Source organism: Ciconia boyciana, chromosome 5 (assembly GCF_034638445.1).
Source record: "Ciconia boyciana chromosome 5, ASM3463844v1, whole genome shotgun sequence".
Classification (NCBI taxonomy): Eukaryota; Metazoa; Chordata; class Aves; order Ciconiiformes; family Ciconiidae; genus Ciconia; species Ciconia boyciana.
The window spans coordinates 51,325,105-51,343,080 of NC_132938.1; the positions used below are offsets into that span (position 1 = coordinate 51,325,105).

Consider the following 17,976-nt stretch of genomic DNA (forward strand, 5'->3'; position numbering starts at 1 on the left):
CGCGGCTCCCTCGCCGCCCATTGGCCCTGATGGCTACTGGGGCGGGGCCTGAGGGCGGCGCCGCGGTGCGCGTGCTCCTATTCAGGCCCCGCCCCTTCCGGTAGGATCAGCCAATGAGAGGCGCGGTTCCCGGAGAAGAGGGGTGACTCGGCTTAGGGCTGTCATGGCGCCCGCGCTCGTCCTGCTCCTCCTCTGCGTTGCTGCGGGCCCCGCGCGGTGCTGGGACCAGCCGGGTGAGATCCCTGGGGCTGGGCGTGTCTCCGGTTGGAGGAGCCTCGAGCCCCTCAGCTGCCCCTTCCGCCTCTCCCGTCACCGTGGCGGCGGGGCGGGGTGGGGGTGCGGCGGCTTCTCACGGCCTGGTACGGAGGAGGGAGCGGGCCGGGGCCTGCGCCTGCGCCAGGAGGGCTTTTCGGTTTGGGCTCCCTCTGAATCGGCTTGTGCCGCGGTGCCGTCAGTGGTGGTTGTGCCCCCCTGAGAGGAGTAACCCAGAGCCCCCTCCCAGGCAAAGGGGGAGCTCTGCCGTGTTCCCCTCCGCGCGTCTGAGGCTTCTCAGAGCTTCGCCTCGTGAAGAGGCGCTGTCGCGTCCTCTGCCCTGTCAGCCAAAGGGAGGCCCTGAAGGGAGGCCCTGAAGGGAGGCCCTTGTGGCTAAGGGGAACGCGTCGGGAAAAACGTTGACCTTTGCGCTCCCTGTTTCAGGGAGGGTGCTGCTGAGGGAGGTGCAGGCGCTCACTCTCCACAGAGGTCAGTACACGACATCCCGGCGGACAGCTGCAGTCCCTCAGCTACAGTGCACGGGAGGCACTGCTGGGTGTTCCCGTGTCCCCGAGGTTGTTCAGTGTTACAACAAAGGCTGGGATGGCTACGATGTACAGGTAACTGTTTAAAACTTGTTAAACGCTTAATGAAATCATCTTCCCCCAGACTTGGTAACTTCTGAAGGAGAAAAGAGTGACAGGCTAGGGTGTCAGTTCAGCTTGTGTTTTGTTAGAGGACCTTTGACAACTAAAGTTTAACCTAAATGCTTTTGGGGGTTGGATTTTCTAGAACTACTGTGGGTATATCTTTGAAATATTCCTGAAGGCTGTAATGTAAAAACACTGCATAGCAAACTTTCATTGGTTTTAATTAAAATATTGCTCGAGTTTATAGAATCAAACTCTTGTGAACCCTTGAGGATGCTCTTGCTTTGGTATTGCTGTGTCGATTTCCAGTTTTTGGAGTAGGAGGGGCTGTAAGTATTTGCATCACTTCAGCTCTACCTTTTAAAAACTAAATTTCAGACTTGCATGACTTCCTCTTGCATGTTAGTATGTCAGTACTAGTCAGTAAATAGTTGTGTATTTCTGTTTTCTTAGCTATCATCTAGGCTTCTGCCGATAGATTAAGCAGGAATCAAGGCTGAAGATAATTGTTAAAACTGATACAGCATTGTAAAAGTACAGTCAAATTTGAATTGGCAGTTGGTACTGCTGTCCTGAATTATTAATTTAGAAACCTTTTTGCCTTTTTTTTCCCCCAAAATATGTGTCCCTTGCAGTTAGAGGTGATACCTAAGTTCAGATACTTCAAGTATATATTCTGCTGTTGAATACATACTTCGGATATATTCAACAACAGCAGAATCAGATGGTCGTTAAGTGTTGCATATGAATGCCTAATGATGTCTTTCCCAATTTCTTTTGATTTCTTTGTGGACATAAATGGAACCAGGTGCACTGCATTTCAGGCTTCCATATTATATTTTTGTAGCTGCCATCCAGTTTATATGGGACAGGCATTTATTAAGTAACTGTTACATAGGGTACAGGTTATCTTTAGAAGTATTCCTATATCTAAAGAAGGGATATTTGAACAAACCTGTTCAGTGAAGAAAAACAAAATCTTCAAGAGTTGTAACACTTCTATGTTCCAAAAGATAAATTTTTTTTTAACTTTTAGAATTTTAAAAAACATTCTTAGTTAACTTCAAATTCTTAGTCCTTTTCAAAATAAGAGTCCTCAGAAATTTCTTACTCTGTGGCCTTTCAGATGACTTGTTAGCAATTACAGCTTTATTTCAGAGCGTGTTTGGCGAAGGAGACAGGTATTTTCATCTCTGGAGCAGGAGGTTTTACTTTGTATTGTGTTTATTTTTCAGTGGCAGTGCAAAGCAGACTTGGAAAATACCTACCGTTTCGGACGGATCGAAGTGAGCTGTGAAGGCTACGATTATCCGGATGATCCTTACATCTTACGAGGCTCCTGTAGTTTGCTGTTCAGACTGGAGCTGACTGAGGAAGGTGAAAGGAAAGTGAAGAACGCTGGAAGCTTTGGCTCTGGCTATTATCAGTCAAGGAAGGATTCTTCAGATTCTGGTGCTGGAGCAATTGTTATAATTGTTCTTCTGGTTCTTGCTTTTGGAGTGTACAAGCTCTTCCTCAGTAACCAGCAGCCTCAGCAGAGTTTTGGTGACAGTGATGGATTCAGTAGGCCTTCCTGGCAGAGTCAGCAGGCACCTCCTCCGCCTGGTTTTAAGTCCAGCTTCACAGGTAGGGCTCCAAGCCATTTACAGTACTCAAAAGAGCAAGCGGGATTGTACTGTTTTATCTGCAGTAAGCGCAGGTGGGATAGACAAAACCAATACATTGGCAGTTGACTTTGCTGAATTGGCTGCAGAGCCTGCAGCCAGCTTTGCATTCTGTTCTTTGTTCAAAAGTGAAAATAAGAACTTGGTTTCCCACAGGCTTTCAGGGCAGGCTGTGCAGCAAGCTGCCCTTTGAACCTTTGAAAATCCATCTCCCCATGCTCTGCAAATGTTCTTTTTGCACTCTGTGAAATATGAGGATTGTGACAGGGAAGATTAATTTTCATAAGTAATCTGGAAGAGAGGGTAGTCTTACGTAGGCAGAAACAAACTCATGCCAAAGAAGCGCTTTGAAACTTTACAAGGAGGATCTTTCAGCCATTGGGCTGCTGACCCCTGATTTCACTCACAAAACAGTTGATAGAGTTGCGTATCATGTACCAGTCCTCTGTTTAACATGTGTTTTGGTGTAGTCCCAGAGGTTCAAAGGTTTGGTTCCTAGAGCAGAGAACAGTGTCTGTGAACTATCATTAGAGGTGCAGCACCTGAATCTCATGTGGTGCCTTTCATCTGAAGTTGGAAATTGTATAAGCAGTGACAAGGCTGCTGCTAGGAAAAGATGGGCTTTTTCTTTTCCCAGAAAACTGATTACTTTTGTCACTTAATAAATGGACCACCTTAGGCGGTCATAGTGTCTAAGGGAAATAAACGTTATTCATCTGGTGTCTGACCAACTCCTTAAACCCTGTGAACATGTGAAATGCTTACAGCACTGGAACTGAAATTATATTCTGACAAGTTGCATAATCTCCATCTTTTCTTTATTTTTTTGTGAGCTAGAGAAGGGGTTCTATCAATTAAATAAGTAGCAAGGATTAAGTTCGTTTAGTGAAAAGCTTATATTTTAGTAATGCTTGTTAATGCGTTCTTCCAGGCTTGCTCAAGCCACTTGGCCAACAGAGGGTGCCAGTATAACTAACTCTTTTGGATACCCTTGTGCAGCAGAAACTTTCAGATGTACCTGCAGCAGAAAATTAAAGGGGTTCTGCTTCTGTATTGCTTGTGGCTTTGCAAATTGGTTTCCATGTAGTTATTTCAGACTTCAGACAGTCTGTCTCTGCTGCGTGTGCATCAGCGACTTTGTGTGTGCATACCACTTGCCACTGGCGTTATTGTGGTAGTTACTAAGAGCCCTGGTCATAAGACGGGGCTCTGTCGTACTGGGCACAGGCAAAATGGAGTGAAAGGTTACTTTGGGGTTTTTTTTGTCCTGTTCCTTGTCAATTAATTGCACCGATGCATTTTTTTCATTGCAGGAGTCTGAAATCTAGCAAGGGTAGGGCCTTGAAAATGTTTTCTTGATTAATACTGAAACTTGAGACACTCAAAATGCATGTTGGGAGCCATATAAGTCTTAACTTACGGCATTTTTAATAACGAGTGTCAATGATTTCTCCTTAGATTTCAAACAGCATAAGGAGGAAACCTCTTGAATGTGGGGCCAGCTTAAAAATATTAAGTGTTATGCTACTTCGTGCATTTAGTATCTGCCTTAAATTTTGGCAGCAAAGCAAAAGCACATCTCTGAGTGTGCATGTCCATGCGTTCCAGGAATGTATTAGTCTTTCAAAATCTGGATGGTAGTGAAAAGCAATGTCATTCACTTATTGCTGTTAATATTTAATTTGCCTCACTTTAAATCCTCTTAACATGCAGAATGCATCCTGTGAAACTTGTTTAGCTAGCCTATCTTAATTAAATTCTGCTTTTTCTCTGTTAGTGGTTTGACATGATCCTTAATGTTTACTCTAGATATTTCAACAAAAAATCACTCAGTTTTCCGAGTCAGTGTTCAGCCATGGTGCTTTTGAACAAATTAGTTGGTTCGTCTCCCTGATTAACATCACTTTTACAGTAAGTGTAGTACTGGGGGTTTTTTTGCTCCAAGTCAGCAGAGTTTAATCAGTGCATCACCCAATGAGAGTTTGTCTTTCTCCCAATGTATTCAGAAAGAAATTCAGTATCAAATCCAACGTAGACTTAAACTGAATATTTAAACTGAATATTTAAATATTTTTCTTTTTAATCTTCTGTGACTTCAGACGATCCACACCAGCTTGAAGACAAAACAGGCCCTGTATAACTTTTACACACAAAATCTCTGGTCCACTTGTTTAGGTGGCATATTTCAGGGAGACCGTAATCTTCAGCAGTCCTTGCCTTTTACAGTTCCTTATGTGCTAAACCTATGGTGGAGCTTGTTCTTTCATCCTTGTTTTCCTCTAGACCAGAAAATGATTCTACTTTGGTTTTGCATCTTCTCTTTTTATTTCTAAATGGAAGACATTTGGTTCTGAGTCAGAACCTCATGTTATGCAGGTCACATGAAAAATCTGTGACTCTCCTCCCCTCACAACCCACTGGATATGCTTGCAGTTTCATCAAGGTATTTGTCAAGTGCGGTGACTCACGCATAATAAAAAAACATTGCGATGTGATTGCAGTTAGCATGTCTTTTGGTAACAAATACCTGACTAGAATTACCAGAAACAATACAAAGTAATGTTAGCCATTAGACTGATCCACTGTTACTCAAAATGTGCAGCTGTCTTGAGTGAGATTAGAAGCAGTGTGTCCTAGTGGTTAGTTCACTCTCTGGTCTTACATACTTGATTTCTGTTCCTGCATCTGCTTTTGGCCTGGTGTGTGACCTTGAGCAGATTACTTTTTCTTCATTTCCTTTTCTATTTTTAATCTAACTTGTCTGTTTATAAATCTGCAGGCAGGGTCTCTTTGCCATGTTTTGCAAACATCAGGGCTGTGAGATTGAGTGGAAGCTAATTTTTAACATAAAACTCTTTACATTATTTAGTGTTTGTTTCTATGGTTTTTTTCCTGCTTTCTGAGCTGTGAGGCCTTTCAAGTTAAGCTTGGTCAAGAATCTGCTAAAATCAGGAGTTTGTGGTCTAATTTTCCATTATCTTTAACAGAGGAGAGTCTTGTTGCAACAGCTGGTCTGAGGATTAGGTGCCACTAGCTGATATGTTTTCCATTTTCATTTTGTTTAAGAAGGTAACAGCTTTGGGACTCATTCCAGTCATGGAACCAATTCAGGACCAGGATTTTGGACTGGATTAGGAGCAGGAGGCTTGCTAGGCTACTTGGCTGGCCGTCACAGGTAAAGTATGTATGCTATGCTGTTGGATTTTAAGTATTTAAGCTTTCAGGGGGTATGCCGTATACTATGTTCACACTGTTTCTGAGCTTTCAGGCCTGTATCATTCAAGCTATAAAATCCTACCTCTAGAACAATTTTGAGGACCAATCTATAGCTCCAGCAGCAGAGACATTTTAAACGTGTTTCTGGGCAAGAAGAACTGGGAGGACTGAGGTACTTCATTCTGCTTTAGCTGGTTAGTCTGACCTGGAACGATGGCCTGCAAATTTAAAATGAGCATTTAAACATCCATCTGCAGACTGCCTTAAAACATGGATAATAATATTAAGCATAAAACCATCTCTGGATTGGTCTCTTGTATCAGTGTCATCTTTCCTAAAGTCAGTCTGGATGGCAGCTGCTCTTCTGTGATTCTCAGTGTGGTTAGATTAAACAGCCTTTAATCTACAGTCTCCTAATGGCCCATGTATGGAAATCCAAGAGGTGTGGTTTTTCCAAAGGGTTTGTAGGTCGTATGTAAGTTGCATTTTGGAAAAACATAACACAAAGAGCATTCAAAAGCAGTTTCAGTACTGGAGTAATCTGCTGGTCATATTTGCTAAACACTTTTTAAACATTTAAAATGCATCATTTTTAGATAAACAGTTTAAAGGGAGCAATTGCTGCCATTTTAGGCTTCACTAGAGAAAATATGTGGCTCCTGCAGGGAATCCTTAGAGCCCAAGCAGTTTCCTCTATTTATCAAATAACTGCATGTGTATCAAGTCTAATTCTGTAGGAATGCAGTAATATAGTGATTAAATATAACCACATATGTTTTTATATATTGAAAGTTTGTGAAGAAGAGATCATGTGGACAGGAGTGTGTTAAAGCATCTTCTTCCATTGTGAAGTTTTTTGGTAATGACAGAAGCCTTGTCAGGATTGCCTGTTTATTAGGGAAGTAAAAACTTGGGACATAAGAGAATTTCTAAAGTGTGCAATGTGCTGTCTTGATCTCATAGAGTCAAGTAAGGTGAATCTGGGACAGTGATGCCATCAACAGCAGAAATTGTCTATAAATTCACTTTGAGTAGAGCTTTAGAGGTTGAAAGGTCATATCTTGTTCTATTATATTAACCCTGCTAAGAATTCTTAAAAGGTATAATGTGTTAAAGGTTTTATTGACTTGATATTTCTTAAGTCTTAAATACATGACCCTTGTGTTTAAGCATTTTATTTATGTATTATCTACATACAGGTTCGTTCCAAGTCAAAATACATGAACAAGCTTCCTAACCAGGGCTTCTTTTCTTTTAAAACAGTCTTTGGTCCACTATTACCTTTTTCAATCATTTGAAATGATGTGCCTGAAAACGCTGGTGTGAGATAGCTATTTGTAAATTTCAACAGCAGGAAATTCCATATCCATAGAAGCAAGTAATTTAAATCAGTCAAAGGTCATGATGTGTTAGTCTTATTGATACAACCTTTTCAAGATAGTTAACAGGACAGAGGGATGTTTTCTTTTGGCTTGCATGGCTGGGATGTAGGTGTTGCCAAAATGCATTTAAGCTTCAGATGTCAAATCTACTTTCTTGTCTGAGAATTTCAGAGGAGAACATTTCCTCATTGGCAATTGTTAGAATTGCTTATCCTGAAGAATGAGGTTTAACTTCCTTTTGGAAGTCTACAGATGTTATTGTGACAACACTGGATATCCTTGCTATCAACATATATGTTAATTATATTAAATAGAGAGATTTCCAGCTTTGAAACAACTGCCTGCTTATAGTTTTTCCTCAAAGATGCAGTCCCCTTGTTGTTTGGAATGGTAATTCCTTAATTTTTTCATAAGGGCACTAACGAAGCCTTTCTTCTACTCTGTTTCTCATCAGAGCACAGCCACGTTCCCCATATTACAGTATGTGGACAGATCCCACAGCTGCACCTCCAATGAACGGGCAGTCAAGCAATTCCACACGAGGCAGCAGTTCAGGAACAAGAACTGCTTCTGGTAAGGCAAAAGACCTTTTAATCTCCTGAAGCTCGAGGCACTTTGACCTATCAAAAATACGCAGATGTTAGTTGAAGTTCAGCAAGCATTATTTGTTTTATCTTACCACTTGGTACAGGTGGGCATGTAACAATGTCCCTGATTTGTTTCCTATGGAAGTAGGGCAGCATTGTGGGGCATGAAACTCCCCACAGGCTACAGTGGGCATGGTACCACCAGCACTGGGTTTGTCTCTATCTGCAAGGTGCATTAGCTTTGGTTTGGTTTGCACTACCCATGCCCTTCTCTAACAAACATGATTTCTTTGTAGAAAGCAGGTTGTCTAATCTGCAAGACTAGAATATTTTTCAGGCCAGTCAGCTCAACAGTTGCTTGCTGTTCTACTTTGTGTGAATATGTTTAACTCATCTTGCTTACCACCTTTAGCCTTTTTAGAACTGGGGAGAGCCCAGTGCAAAGGCTGTGGTAGAGCTCACACTTTTTTTCTTCTCTTTGCAGGCTTTGGGGGCACAAAAAGAAGATGAAATCCTTGATGTTATTACATCTGAGTGATTGAACTAAATCTTCCTGTGTGCTAGCACTTTTTTTATTAGTTGTAGGCTTCAGAAGTGGATATGAGAAGAGGTGTGAAGGACTAGGCAAAGAATTCCTCTCTGTCCCTGAGGAACTGTGGACCCTCCCTCTTGTTTAGGGTATTACAGGTGCTGGAACATCCACTATTTCACAACAGCAGCTTCTCATAAGATACAGAATAAACTCATCCAAGTTAAGAAGAATGATGTTACAGTGCCTATACATCTATCTGTACTTGAGGGATTATGGCAATGGTAGCCTTACCAGATTTTCAAAGCAAGTAGCTTACAATTGTTCTGGGCTTAATTTCATGTAATCCAGAATTTCTGAGTTTTTCTTTTTCTTGGTGTTCCAGCATCTGAAAGGCCTAGTCTTTAATCCACCTGATATCTGAGGGGTGCTGCTCTTTGAAGCTACTTTCATTTGTCTTTGTAAGAAATCATGTGAACATTACTGTAAGTGCAGTCAGCTACTCAGATGGGTGTTGGGTTTTTTCCTTAGTGGAAGAGCAAAACTGTATACATAGAGAGAGACTAATATAATGTTTGTATCTGTGCTATGTGGCTATTGGAGCCAAAATTTGCAGATTCAAGGACATTCCATGTTTTAGAGTTTATCCAAGTGGCTGTGCAAACCTGGGGGATTTTGTGTATAAATTATGAACAAAATAATAAATAACCTGAAATGAGACAAGATGGTCTTCTCTAATTTGGACCTTTTTCTGGAAGACTGAGGTCATTTAAATTCAGGTGGCTACACTTTGCCCACATCGAGGCTCTAAACTTTTCCTTTTACGGTGGATGTGAGCAATGCTATAAAAACTTCTGATGTGAACTGGCGCTTATCTCAGCTCCTGTCTGTCCAGGACACAGTAAACCAAAGGTGCTCATTGCAAAAGGGAAGGGAGCATTCTTAATCCAAAGCTGATGGTATCTCTAGAACACAGCAGGCCTTGAAACTAAGGAAAGAAAGGAAATTGAATGTCTAATGGAATGTAAACTTTCCCAAATGTACTTCTTAAAAACAAAGTGTTGTCAAAGAGTGGGAAGCAAAGAGGCCTTGCTTTGTTCTGTAATATTTTGGGGCTCTGAGAAGTGTCATATAGTTCTTGTGTGATTGACTGTGCCCTGGGAGAGGCATTGCTGAAAAAGACAGAAATTTCTCAGGGTTTGCAGGGAGGGGAGAGGGGAAGACTGAAAAATGGTCTGCTTGACCACCAGGTCTTCTCCAGAGGCCATCCCAATACAGGTTAGAAGTGTGTGTGTGTGCACAGCTTTTCTATGCTGGCAGCAGTCTGAGAAGCATAGCTTCATCCTTGTGAAAATACTGTGTCTGGGAATTGATGTAAACTGTTACAACAAAAGCAAAGCACTGTTTTGCTAATACCAGCTGCATCTCCACAGGGAGATTTAGCAGGTATGGTTAGTCTAGGAAAGTGACTTCAGTGTTACTCATCAAAAAACAACCATGTCCATTCATGAGTACAAGAAATAATTGGCTCACATGATAATGCCCGAGTTCAATGTCTGGCTTAAGCAACAACAACAAAAAAAATCTTCAGGTAGTCAACAGAAGCTACAAAAAAGTGTAGATCTTGTGCTGAAAACATGGGAATCATGATAAAATTGATAACTTAAGGATAAAATAGTGATTTGCTGCTCAGAGCTGCTTGAGGATTATGGGAAAATATCTTCATTAATAGCCTGCTCTGTCAACCTAGAAAGCAGGGAAATGACAAAGACCTTACTGTTGGCCTATTAGAAAGTTTTACCTCTTATGAGGACAAGTATATGATAAATCTTTATCTTGTTGACTGAATATAGCAAAATAATGTATTTTAAATGTGGAGTTTTTACTTATTTCTAAGTGTATTCAGGTTGAAACTTGTTGCAGCCAATACTCTGTTTGCCAACTAATTACATAACAATGAAAATATTTTTGCTAACTGTTTGGGTAGTTTGAAGCTGAAGTTTGCTTTCAAATTATGATATGTTATAAAATGTTTTAGACAAAGTTTTCATTTGTATTTATTGTTTCTGCATGAAATGTTTTGCTGCATAAACCTGATTAATACCACAGTTTCTGAATCTTTGTAGCATATTTTTTGCCCTTCCCTCTGGTAAAGTAATTAAATAAGTGAATAAGGGGTACTTTTGTCTTTAAAGCACTATCTTGAGGCCTGCAGGGATGGCACTGTCTGTTTTTCATGATCAACTTCCCAGCTGGTGTAATAACAGCCTTTACCCCCAGGTGCAGAGCTGGTAAGCTGTATATTTTGTTTCAACAAAATAAAACAATACTGGGAATAGAGTTATTTTATTGATGGGATTTTCAGTAACATACTGAACCATGTAAAGAAATGAAAGATTTTCTGTAAATCAAGGTTTCACATCTGAGTCTGTAGAAAAGCTCCATTATGTTGGTGAGTTCCTGGTTTTACAAGGTGGTTAGCTGAACCTTTCAAAAGAAGTTACAATCACTGCTGCTGTTCGTGGTTGTGGATTTAGTGGAACTTTACCCTGGGATAGCAGCTGATAGATCTGCTTCTTATACTGAGAATGTGTCACTGCTGAACAGAGACGTGGCCTACAGATAGAGGCAGTTCAGCTTCTTGGCAGTAGTAATGTAAGGTTAAACGGAAGCCTGCAAATTCTGATATTGAAGTTTCCTTGATCAAAGATCAAGGATGTTGGTGAGGCTCCTGAAAATGAATGAGAAGAACTTATGGAAGGCAGCTTAGAGCTCATACTTGTGAGAGACCTTGAGCTTCCTTCCTGAACATCTCACCTGGAAGGTCCTAGTCTTCATTCTGCTCCTGGACAGGGTTTTGGCAGCATCTTCACAGCAACTTCATAGTTGCAAGGCATATGTAAATGCTTAAACTGTTAAATGCTGTTGTAGGATAATTGCAGTTCTATTTGGCACCTGGGACTCGTTCTGCTCATGCTCTGACATGGCTTATATCCTCACAGAAAGCTAAAGCTCATTACAGGAACAAAACTCCTGGTTTTACAGCTGACTTCCCCTGAAGTATGTGATGAAAGAAGAAAAGGTGCAGAGATAAGCTTTCTCTATGCCACTCTGTCTTGTGACTCAAGCCCCAGCTCACATCTTGGGCTAGTTCTGCAGACTGTCATGATATGCAGCTTGCTCTTTTCTGTGGGTGCAAGGTGTGCATTAGACTTATCAGTCAGGCGAGATGGTATGTTGTTTCTTTAAAAAATAAAAATCTTCCATGATCATTACTTTATATCACTAAGTTCCAAAAGGGAAATTAAGCCAGGTGGCACGATTTCCAGCACTAGGAGTTGTTGCACAGAGAAATTGCTGGAATAAAGTAGCAAGTAAGGCCCACCTAAAAGCTGAAAATGCAGTATTTGTATGCAGACTGTTGTCCACTTAGCACCAATTACAAGTGTTGTATCTTTCCCTCCTTAGCAAAGCAAATTCGTATTGGTTCTTAATGTTTTTCAACCAGTGATTCTGGTACAGAAATAGCCCAGCTGCCTCCAAACTAAAGTATATGAGCAAAACCACAAAAAATAAAGAAAAATCTCATGGAGATGCAGTCTGTACCAACAGACAATGCTGTTGTCTCGTGTTGTCTGTAATGAAATGTTGTTAGGTCCCTTGTTCTCCTTCCGTACCTATTGGGGCAGTTCAGGGTTCATTGCTGCTTGGGAGAGGCCCATATCCCTCAGCATATTTTGCTGAAACCTTCTGCAGCCCATTCTCTTGCTTTCCCACTATTGTGTCTGACTACAGTAGTTTTCACTTTCTGACATCTCCTTTTCTATTGCAGCTGTGTTTTCCCAGTGCTTATGAAAATAATCAGCAGCCTCCCTTTGTGGCCTGTATTTCTTATCTCCCACTGTCTTCTGTCTTATAGTTCTGTCCGTTCCTGCTGAGTGTCAATGTTTCTTCAGTGAGGAAGTGACAAGCACTTGCAAAAAGTACATTGAGCTGCGAATGGCTGGAGTAGATTGAAATGAAGTCAAGGGAGCAAACTGCCAGGCTGTGAATTGACCTTTGTAGGCAGTATGTCTGTGAAAATAACTTTTTTCAGCCTTCTGTCAGAGAAGGATTTTTGTCAAGGGTACAGTATTGGCAGCTGGTGACTGGAGCAGATTAAGGACTGGTGAACTGGCAGCATGGAGAAAACCTGAAAACATCCTCTCCATCCTACTTTAGGAATGACAAGGACTTGTATAACCAAGAAGCTGGCCTAGGATGTGCTAGCTCAGCCACTCCACAGACGTGCCATTGCAAATCCTGTGGGTAGATGTATGTTTAAAGATACCAGATGCTTCTGAAAATGCCACAGTGCTAGTGCCAAGCACAAGGAAGGGGACTTGGCCCTGCATCCATGTTTCTTTCCTACTGCAGCGTGTCTTGGAATGAACTGAGAAGGCCAGAAATGGAAAGGGTAGCAGGTTTACACCTGCACTAGCCAAAGCCAGGCTTGCAGGTGGAGCCTTTGCCCTGGTGTGTCCTGTCTGCTTGCTCTTCTCACATGACAGCAGGAAATACTAGGCAGCTCTACTAGCAGTTGTATCGGGATTATTTTACTGGGCTTGAAAGTTTCATCCTGCATCCCTAAAGAGGTCCTAAGGGCAATTATCAGTAATATGTATTGATACCTTTTGCTCTGAGGACGATCTCAGCCATAGCCCAATTCAGTCTTGAAACTATCCACCATGAAGTTTGGTGGAGACAAATCACCATCTGCTTAAAGACCAGGTTCTCTGAGTTACCACACAGGGAATTTTTCCTCCTTGACTGGATTTGCCTTGACTTCCCTGGCACTGAGACTCTTGTGCAGTCTTTGCTTTACAGCCGTACTTGGATGTCATTGTACAGGATCCTCTGAGACTTGGCCTTGAGATCATGGCCCCATGATCATGGCCCCTGCTAGCCATCTTCTCATAGGTCTCCTCTGCCCTTGTAATCAGCATGTGGGGATGTATTTATTGAGGGGGCACTGGAATTACCAGCCATCCAAAATACCTTTTTGCTGCTGCTGAGTAATGGGAGTTATTAATCTCCCAGTCAACCCCTGTAGTCATTTTCATGTCATTTAGCAGCTGTAAATGCATCACATCTGCTTTAATGGACAGAAAACAACTATGGTTGAGGGGAAAAAGGAAATAAAAAGTGTAATCAATGTAGATAAAATGTTGAGGTGGAACAACTTTGCGGAGCTGACCTTCACGCTGGGAATACTTTATCAGCATTCTTTTTCCAGGAGGAGGAGGAGTACTTTATTATTGCTGTGGATTTGAATAATACCACTAGTGCTTTCTGCACCACTCCAGCAACAGTGGGAGACCTAGAACTGTAACAGGTTTGGTGTTCAATAGTCAGACCTGTTTGGGGCTCTTTTGTAGTTTGATACACAGCTTGCAAAGAATTGGTAGCAGTAACAAGTGCAGTTAGATCAGTGCAGAAATTCATGTGGTTGCAGCATAGACAGGAACAAACTGATCTGTGCTGTTTCTGAAACTGAGGTCAAAATCAAGCTCAAAGTAGGCTGAAACAGCTCAGAAAGTTGTTCCCGTCTTTGCTTTCGAGTCAAGGAGATCCTGTTCAGCACCAATCGTCATGTGCTGCTGACACCTACTGTCAGCAGTGAAGTGCTCTTTTCCTTAGGTAGGCAAATCCTGTGTCCTCATCATGACTACTACAAAACCAGCCAGGCCCCCTGGGTCACACTGCGGTTTGATTCTCCCTTGGCAAGCTTGGCGGGTTAATTCTACATGCTCTCCTTCATAACAGGTGGAAGGATTTGCTTCCTTTTTAACAAGGAGCTGGGGATTAGGCTGTAACTAAGTCAGTGTGTAGAGAGCTGAAACAGTGCAAACGTAAGTGATGAGAGGAAGACCACACTTGAATCAAGTAATCCAGTTTTACCCAAGATACTAATACATTCCCTTTAGCTCAGCTGATGCGGCTGCTAAAGAGAAATTAGGGTTTGGACATTTTGGGGGTTTTACATCGCAAAGCTGCTTTGGGCATAACTGAGAAACAGAACTTTCTCCAGCAGCTGAGAGAGAAACACAACGTGAACCACCTCCAACAGCATTCAACCTGAGAAGAGCAGGGGAGAGCAAGGAGTCCCAGACGGGAACGGGTGAGCGTTTCCAGCCTGAACGTGCTACTGAGTCATCTGTTCCTCTCCAGTCTTTGTTTGCTCAAGCACCTGAGAGGCCTCGTGGAGCAACGAGTGCTTCCACTTAGCCTCAGCTTGGCAGACCTCCAAGCCGAGAGGCTGTGGGCGAGGGAAGATTGTATTTGATGACCTTTGGACAGCTTGTCAGGAGAGGCCCGGGAAGACAGCTGAGCTACAGGAATGTTTCATGCCCTGAATTGACAAACGAAGCAAGGGCAAGGGACGGTCAGCAACAGAGATCTTTGAAAAATGACGTCGGATGCGCTGGTGAAGCCAGTCGACATACTGGAGGGTGTTCTTGTGCTCTGTGCACGCTAAAGGAGCTGCACCCCCCAGTCTGCACGTGGCTCATGAGGACGCCGTATACATTCAGCTGCCGTCCCTGCTGTTCTCTTCCTCTCCTCCCAAATGTATGGCCTAACCATACATTTTCCACAGTCTTGCCACCTCAGAGATACACGCACCTCAAAATACAAGCCCTCTGTTAGGTTTATGAAACTCCTTACCACAGGACATTGTAAAGGCCAAAACCAAACATGAGATGGAAAGGATTAGGCGATTTCTCAGAAAGTAAACACAGCAGTGATTGAGCCATTACGTGACTTCTGGCTCAGAAATCCCTAGGTCTTGAATTCCAGAAGCAGAAGGTGTTAATGGCCTCTGTCAGAGTGGGAGTACTGGGGTGGACAGAGCTTTCCTGAGGCAGTGTGGCAGCTTTTACATCCTTATCTACTAGGACGAGTCTCCCGGCACAGCCTCCTAGTGCAGAAAGGTAATGCTAGCTGAAAAGCGCTTTTCCCAGTACAGTTTACTGGAATTCTGCAAACAGCATACCTGTAATTGCACTAGCGCTTTTGCTGGCGTAGGTAGAAGGAGAGAAGAGCATGGGTATTTTGCATTCCTGTCCTAATATACGTTCTTGGCAGAAAATTTAAACGTAGACCAAACTTAATAATAAAGTTACAATAGTCGGCACCCCATTATTCAGCATGTCTGTTAGACCAATGATTTGAATAATGAGTTACCCTTACTGCATTCAGACACCTTCACACTTTGCAGACAAGACTGCTAAGCAAGTGTTAATTTTTCAAAGTGCCAGACAAGGGCAGGTAACATTATTACCTGTCTTCCAGGTACGTTTGTGCATGAAACATTGTTAAGATTTTGATGATGAAATAAAATCCACATTCTTTCACCTCAGTAAGTGGCCTGATTTCCCACTGAAATCAGGAGAAAAGGCATAGTCAACATTTTGGACAACTATGCCATTTTTACTGAACATCCTAAATAAACAAAAAGCCAATTATTAAATACTTCATTTGCGTTTCAAGAGATGGAGCTGTAGGCTGTGCTGTATTACAGCGTGTGCTGTATTACAGCGTGTGCTATATTACAGTGGTCACACAACATCTCGATCTACAGAAGATAAATCTTAAGATCTCGTAGATCTCAACAAACCTCATAGATTTTAGCGAATAAAATCTCAGTGCACTAGTCCGCATTTCCACCCAAGACAGGGGCGTTGCAGGAGCTGCTTCTAGCCAGAGCAGTCTACTTTTATAAGGCAGGTGAGAACTCTAGCGAGAAGAAATATCTTCTATTAGCATGAAACTTGCTAATAGCATTTTGCTATTGCATTTTGCCTTTTCTTCACTACTTTTCTTCCATAAGCTTGTTTTCCCCTAACAACTTGCCTTGCTACTGAAGCCCGCTGAGTTCAGATGAGAACTGCATCTGTCCCAGACGGGCGGGCTGGCTGGCAAGGGGAGAGTTAACAGGACTGGGACGATTTTGCTGTCCTGCAGTAGCGCCTGAGGGCCCCAGCCCAGACTGGGAGAGGAAACCGATCGTACTGGGCACTGTATCCCCCCAGTAAGACACAATCCCCGTCCTGCTGGGCCCCCAGACAAAAGGCTGGGGGCAGGGATCACCCTGCAGGGATGGGTGGATGCGGTTTGTCCGGTTCCTTTCTTACCTTGTGGGCAGAGTTTTGTTAGTCCCAGATGAGCTGCAGAGATATGCGAAAGAAAAGAGAAAAGGGAGACGAGACATTCCTAACGGGGGGCTGAGACTGAACTGCCCATCTAGGGCGACCGGTGAAGGGGCAGCTCCCACTGAGAGCTAGTGGTCTGGGGCGCTTTGTTTCTGGCTTCCCATGCGGGGGGGGAAGGGACAATAGAAAAGACATTTTCTCCGCACAGGGCACAGGGCAAATATGGAATTTCCATATTTGAAAGAAATGTTAGGCCTCGCTTAAATCTGAGCATTAGCCAGTACGGTACCGGTGTGGCTGCTCTCTCGCAGCTGTGCTGCAGCCCCACAGCTCACCTGGGAACAGAAAGGCAAAAAACACCCTCGGGGGCTTCGTCCAGCCGGTGAATGGGTGTCCTGCCCTGTGCGGCGTTCCCAGGGCTGACGGCCACAGCATCACCAAGAGCTGCGCCTTTGGAAGCGCCTGTAAAACTCCAGGGAAGCGCGCAGGGCGTGCTTGGGAAAATGCTCATACACTTCACTGATTCTTAGGGATTATTTCAGGCTGGTGAAACGATGTTTCTGTTGACTGAACAATTACTGGAGGCGAAGTGGAAAGGACACATAGTTTATATGTTTATCTAGGCTACGTTTTCTTTTTTTTTCCCCCAGTGTAGTTGTGCTGGTGCAAACAGCAAGGGTTGGAGAGCTGGGCTGGAGTGAACAGGGACTCGATACAATGAGATGCATCCTCACATATCTGGAAAAAAGCCTGTACACTGAAGCAAGTGGCAAAGATGCTTTTACCACATCTCTACATCTAACGCTGGATGTATTTCAGTCTTACCGCGTTCAGGGAACCTCCCCTCACTACTGTCCAACTTCTGACCTCTTTTGTCCCTGGTACTGGAAAGGTACAGCTCTTCCAGAGAGTCAAACTGGGGGTTCAATATTGCCTGGTTGTCAGAGGGCGAGCTTGTGCTGCAGCAGGTAGCGAGAGCAGGCAGCGGCTCCTGGGCTGGGGAAGATACGGCAAAGACCCGGTGAAGGAGGGAACGGAGGAAGAAAGCGCTCAATTAAAGATGGGGTGAACATCCCGAATGTGTTTGGCTGGGAGACACTTCCAAGCCAGCGGGCACCGGACGCCTGGTGAGAAGCAGGAGTGAAAGGATTGTGGGTTAAACCCAGAGAGATTTAGGAAAGTTAGGCAGAATTTCTGAACCTGAGGTGAATAAACCAGACTACTCCTAGCAGGAGAGTTACTGAGAGCAGGCACGCAGCGTGGAGTTTAACTTGCCGGGAATGAAGGGGAAACCAAGGGACAGGACCCGTGGTCAGCTGAGCCCTGCTGCACAACCGCACGTTCTTTCTAAAGAGGGCCTTCCTCCTCCCTTATTCTTCCTCTTACCCAGTAATTGCCCATTACATCCTCTCTCCTCCCCACGTAATCCCTGTCGCTGCCAATTAGCCAGTGGCAAAGAGCAGAGGGCCGTTGCTCAAGAAAAAACTGCTCGTCCAGAGTCCAG

At 43.3% G+C, this 17,976-nt stretch overlaps 1 protein-coding gene across 2 annotated transcripts; it reads left to right on the top strand.

Annotated features, from left to right (window-relative positions):
- Nucleotides 1–92: 92 nt before the first annotated feature.
- SARAF (store-operated calcium entry associated regulatory factor) lies at nt 93–10,562 on the top strand. Of its 2 annotated transcripts, none has more exons than XM_072861336.1 (6): nt 93–233; nt 697–872; nt 2,138–2,528; nt 5,636–5,741; nt 7,619–7,737; nt 8,236–10,562. In XM_072861336.1, the coding sequence occupies exons 1-6, from the start codon at nt 164–166 to the stop codon at nt 8,259–8,261; spliced, it is 888 nt and encodes a 295-aa protein (XP_072717437.1). In that variant the 5' UTR covers nt 93–163; the 3' UTR covers nt 8,262–10,562. The 2 variants fall into 2 exon arrangements, with proteins under 2 accessions (XP_072717437.1, XP_072717436.1); XM_072861335.1 differs by having other exon boundaries at nt 5,633–5,741; nt 8,236–10,561.
- The last annotated feature ends 7,414 nt before the right edge of the window (nt 10,563–17,976 follow it).

What these genes read in the sequence shown, in the direction of transcription:
- SARAF (XM_072861335.1), top strand. Translation starts at nt 164, where the DNA reads ATGGCGCCCGCGCTCGTCCTGCTCCTCCTCTGCGTTGCTGCGGGCCCC. An exon ending in GCGGTGCTGGGACCAGCCGG is followed by an intron (nt 234 to 696) that starts GTGAGATCCCTG and finishes TCCCTGTTTCAG; the next exon opens with GGAGGGTGCTGCTGAGGGAG. An exon ending in TACTTGGCTGGCCGTCACAG is followed by an intron (nt 5,742 to 7,618) that starts GTAAAGTATGTA and finishes GTTTCTCATCAG; the next exon opens with AGCACAGCCACGTTCCCCAT.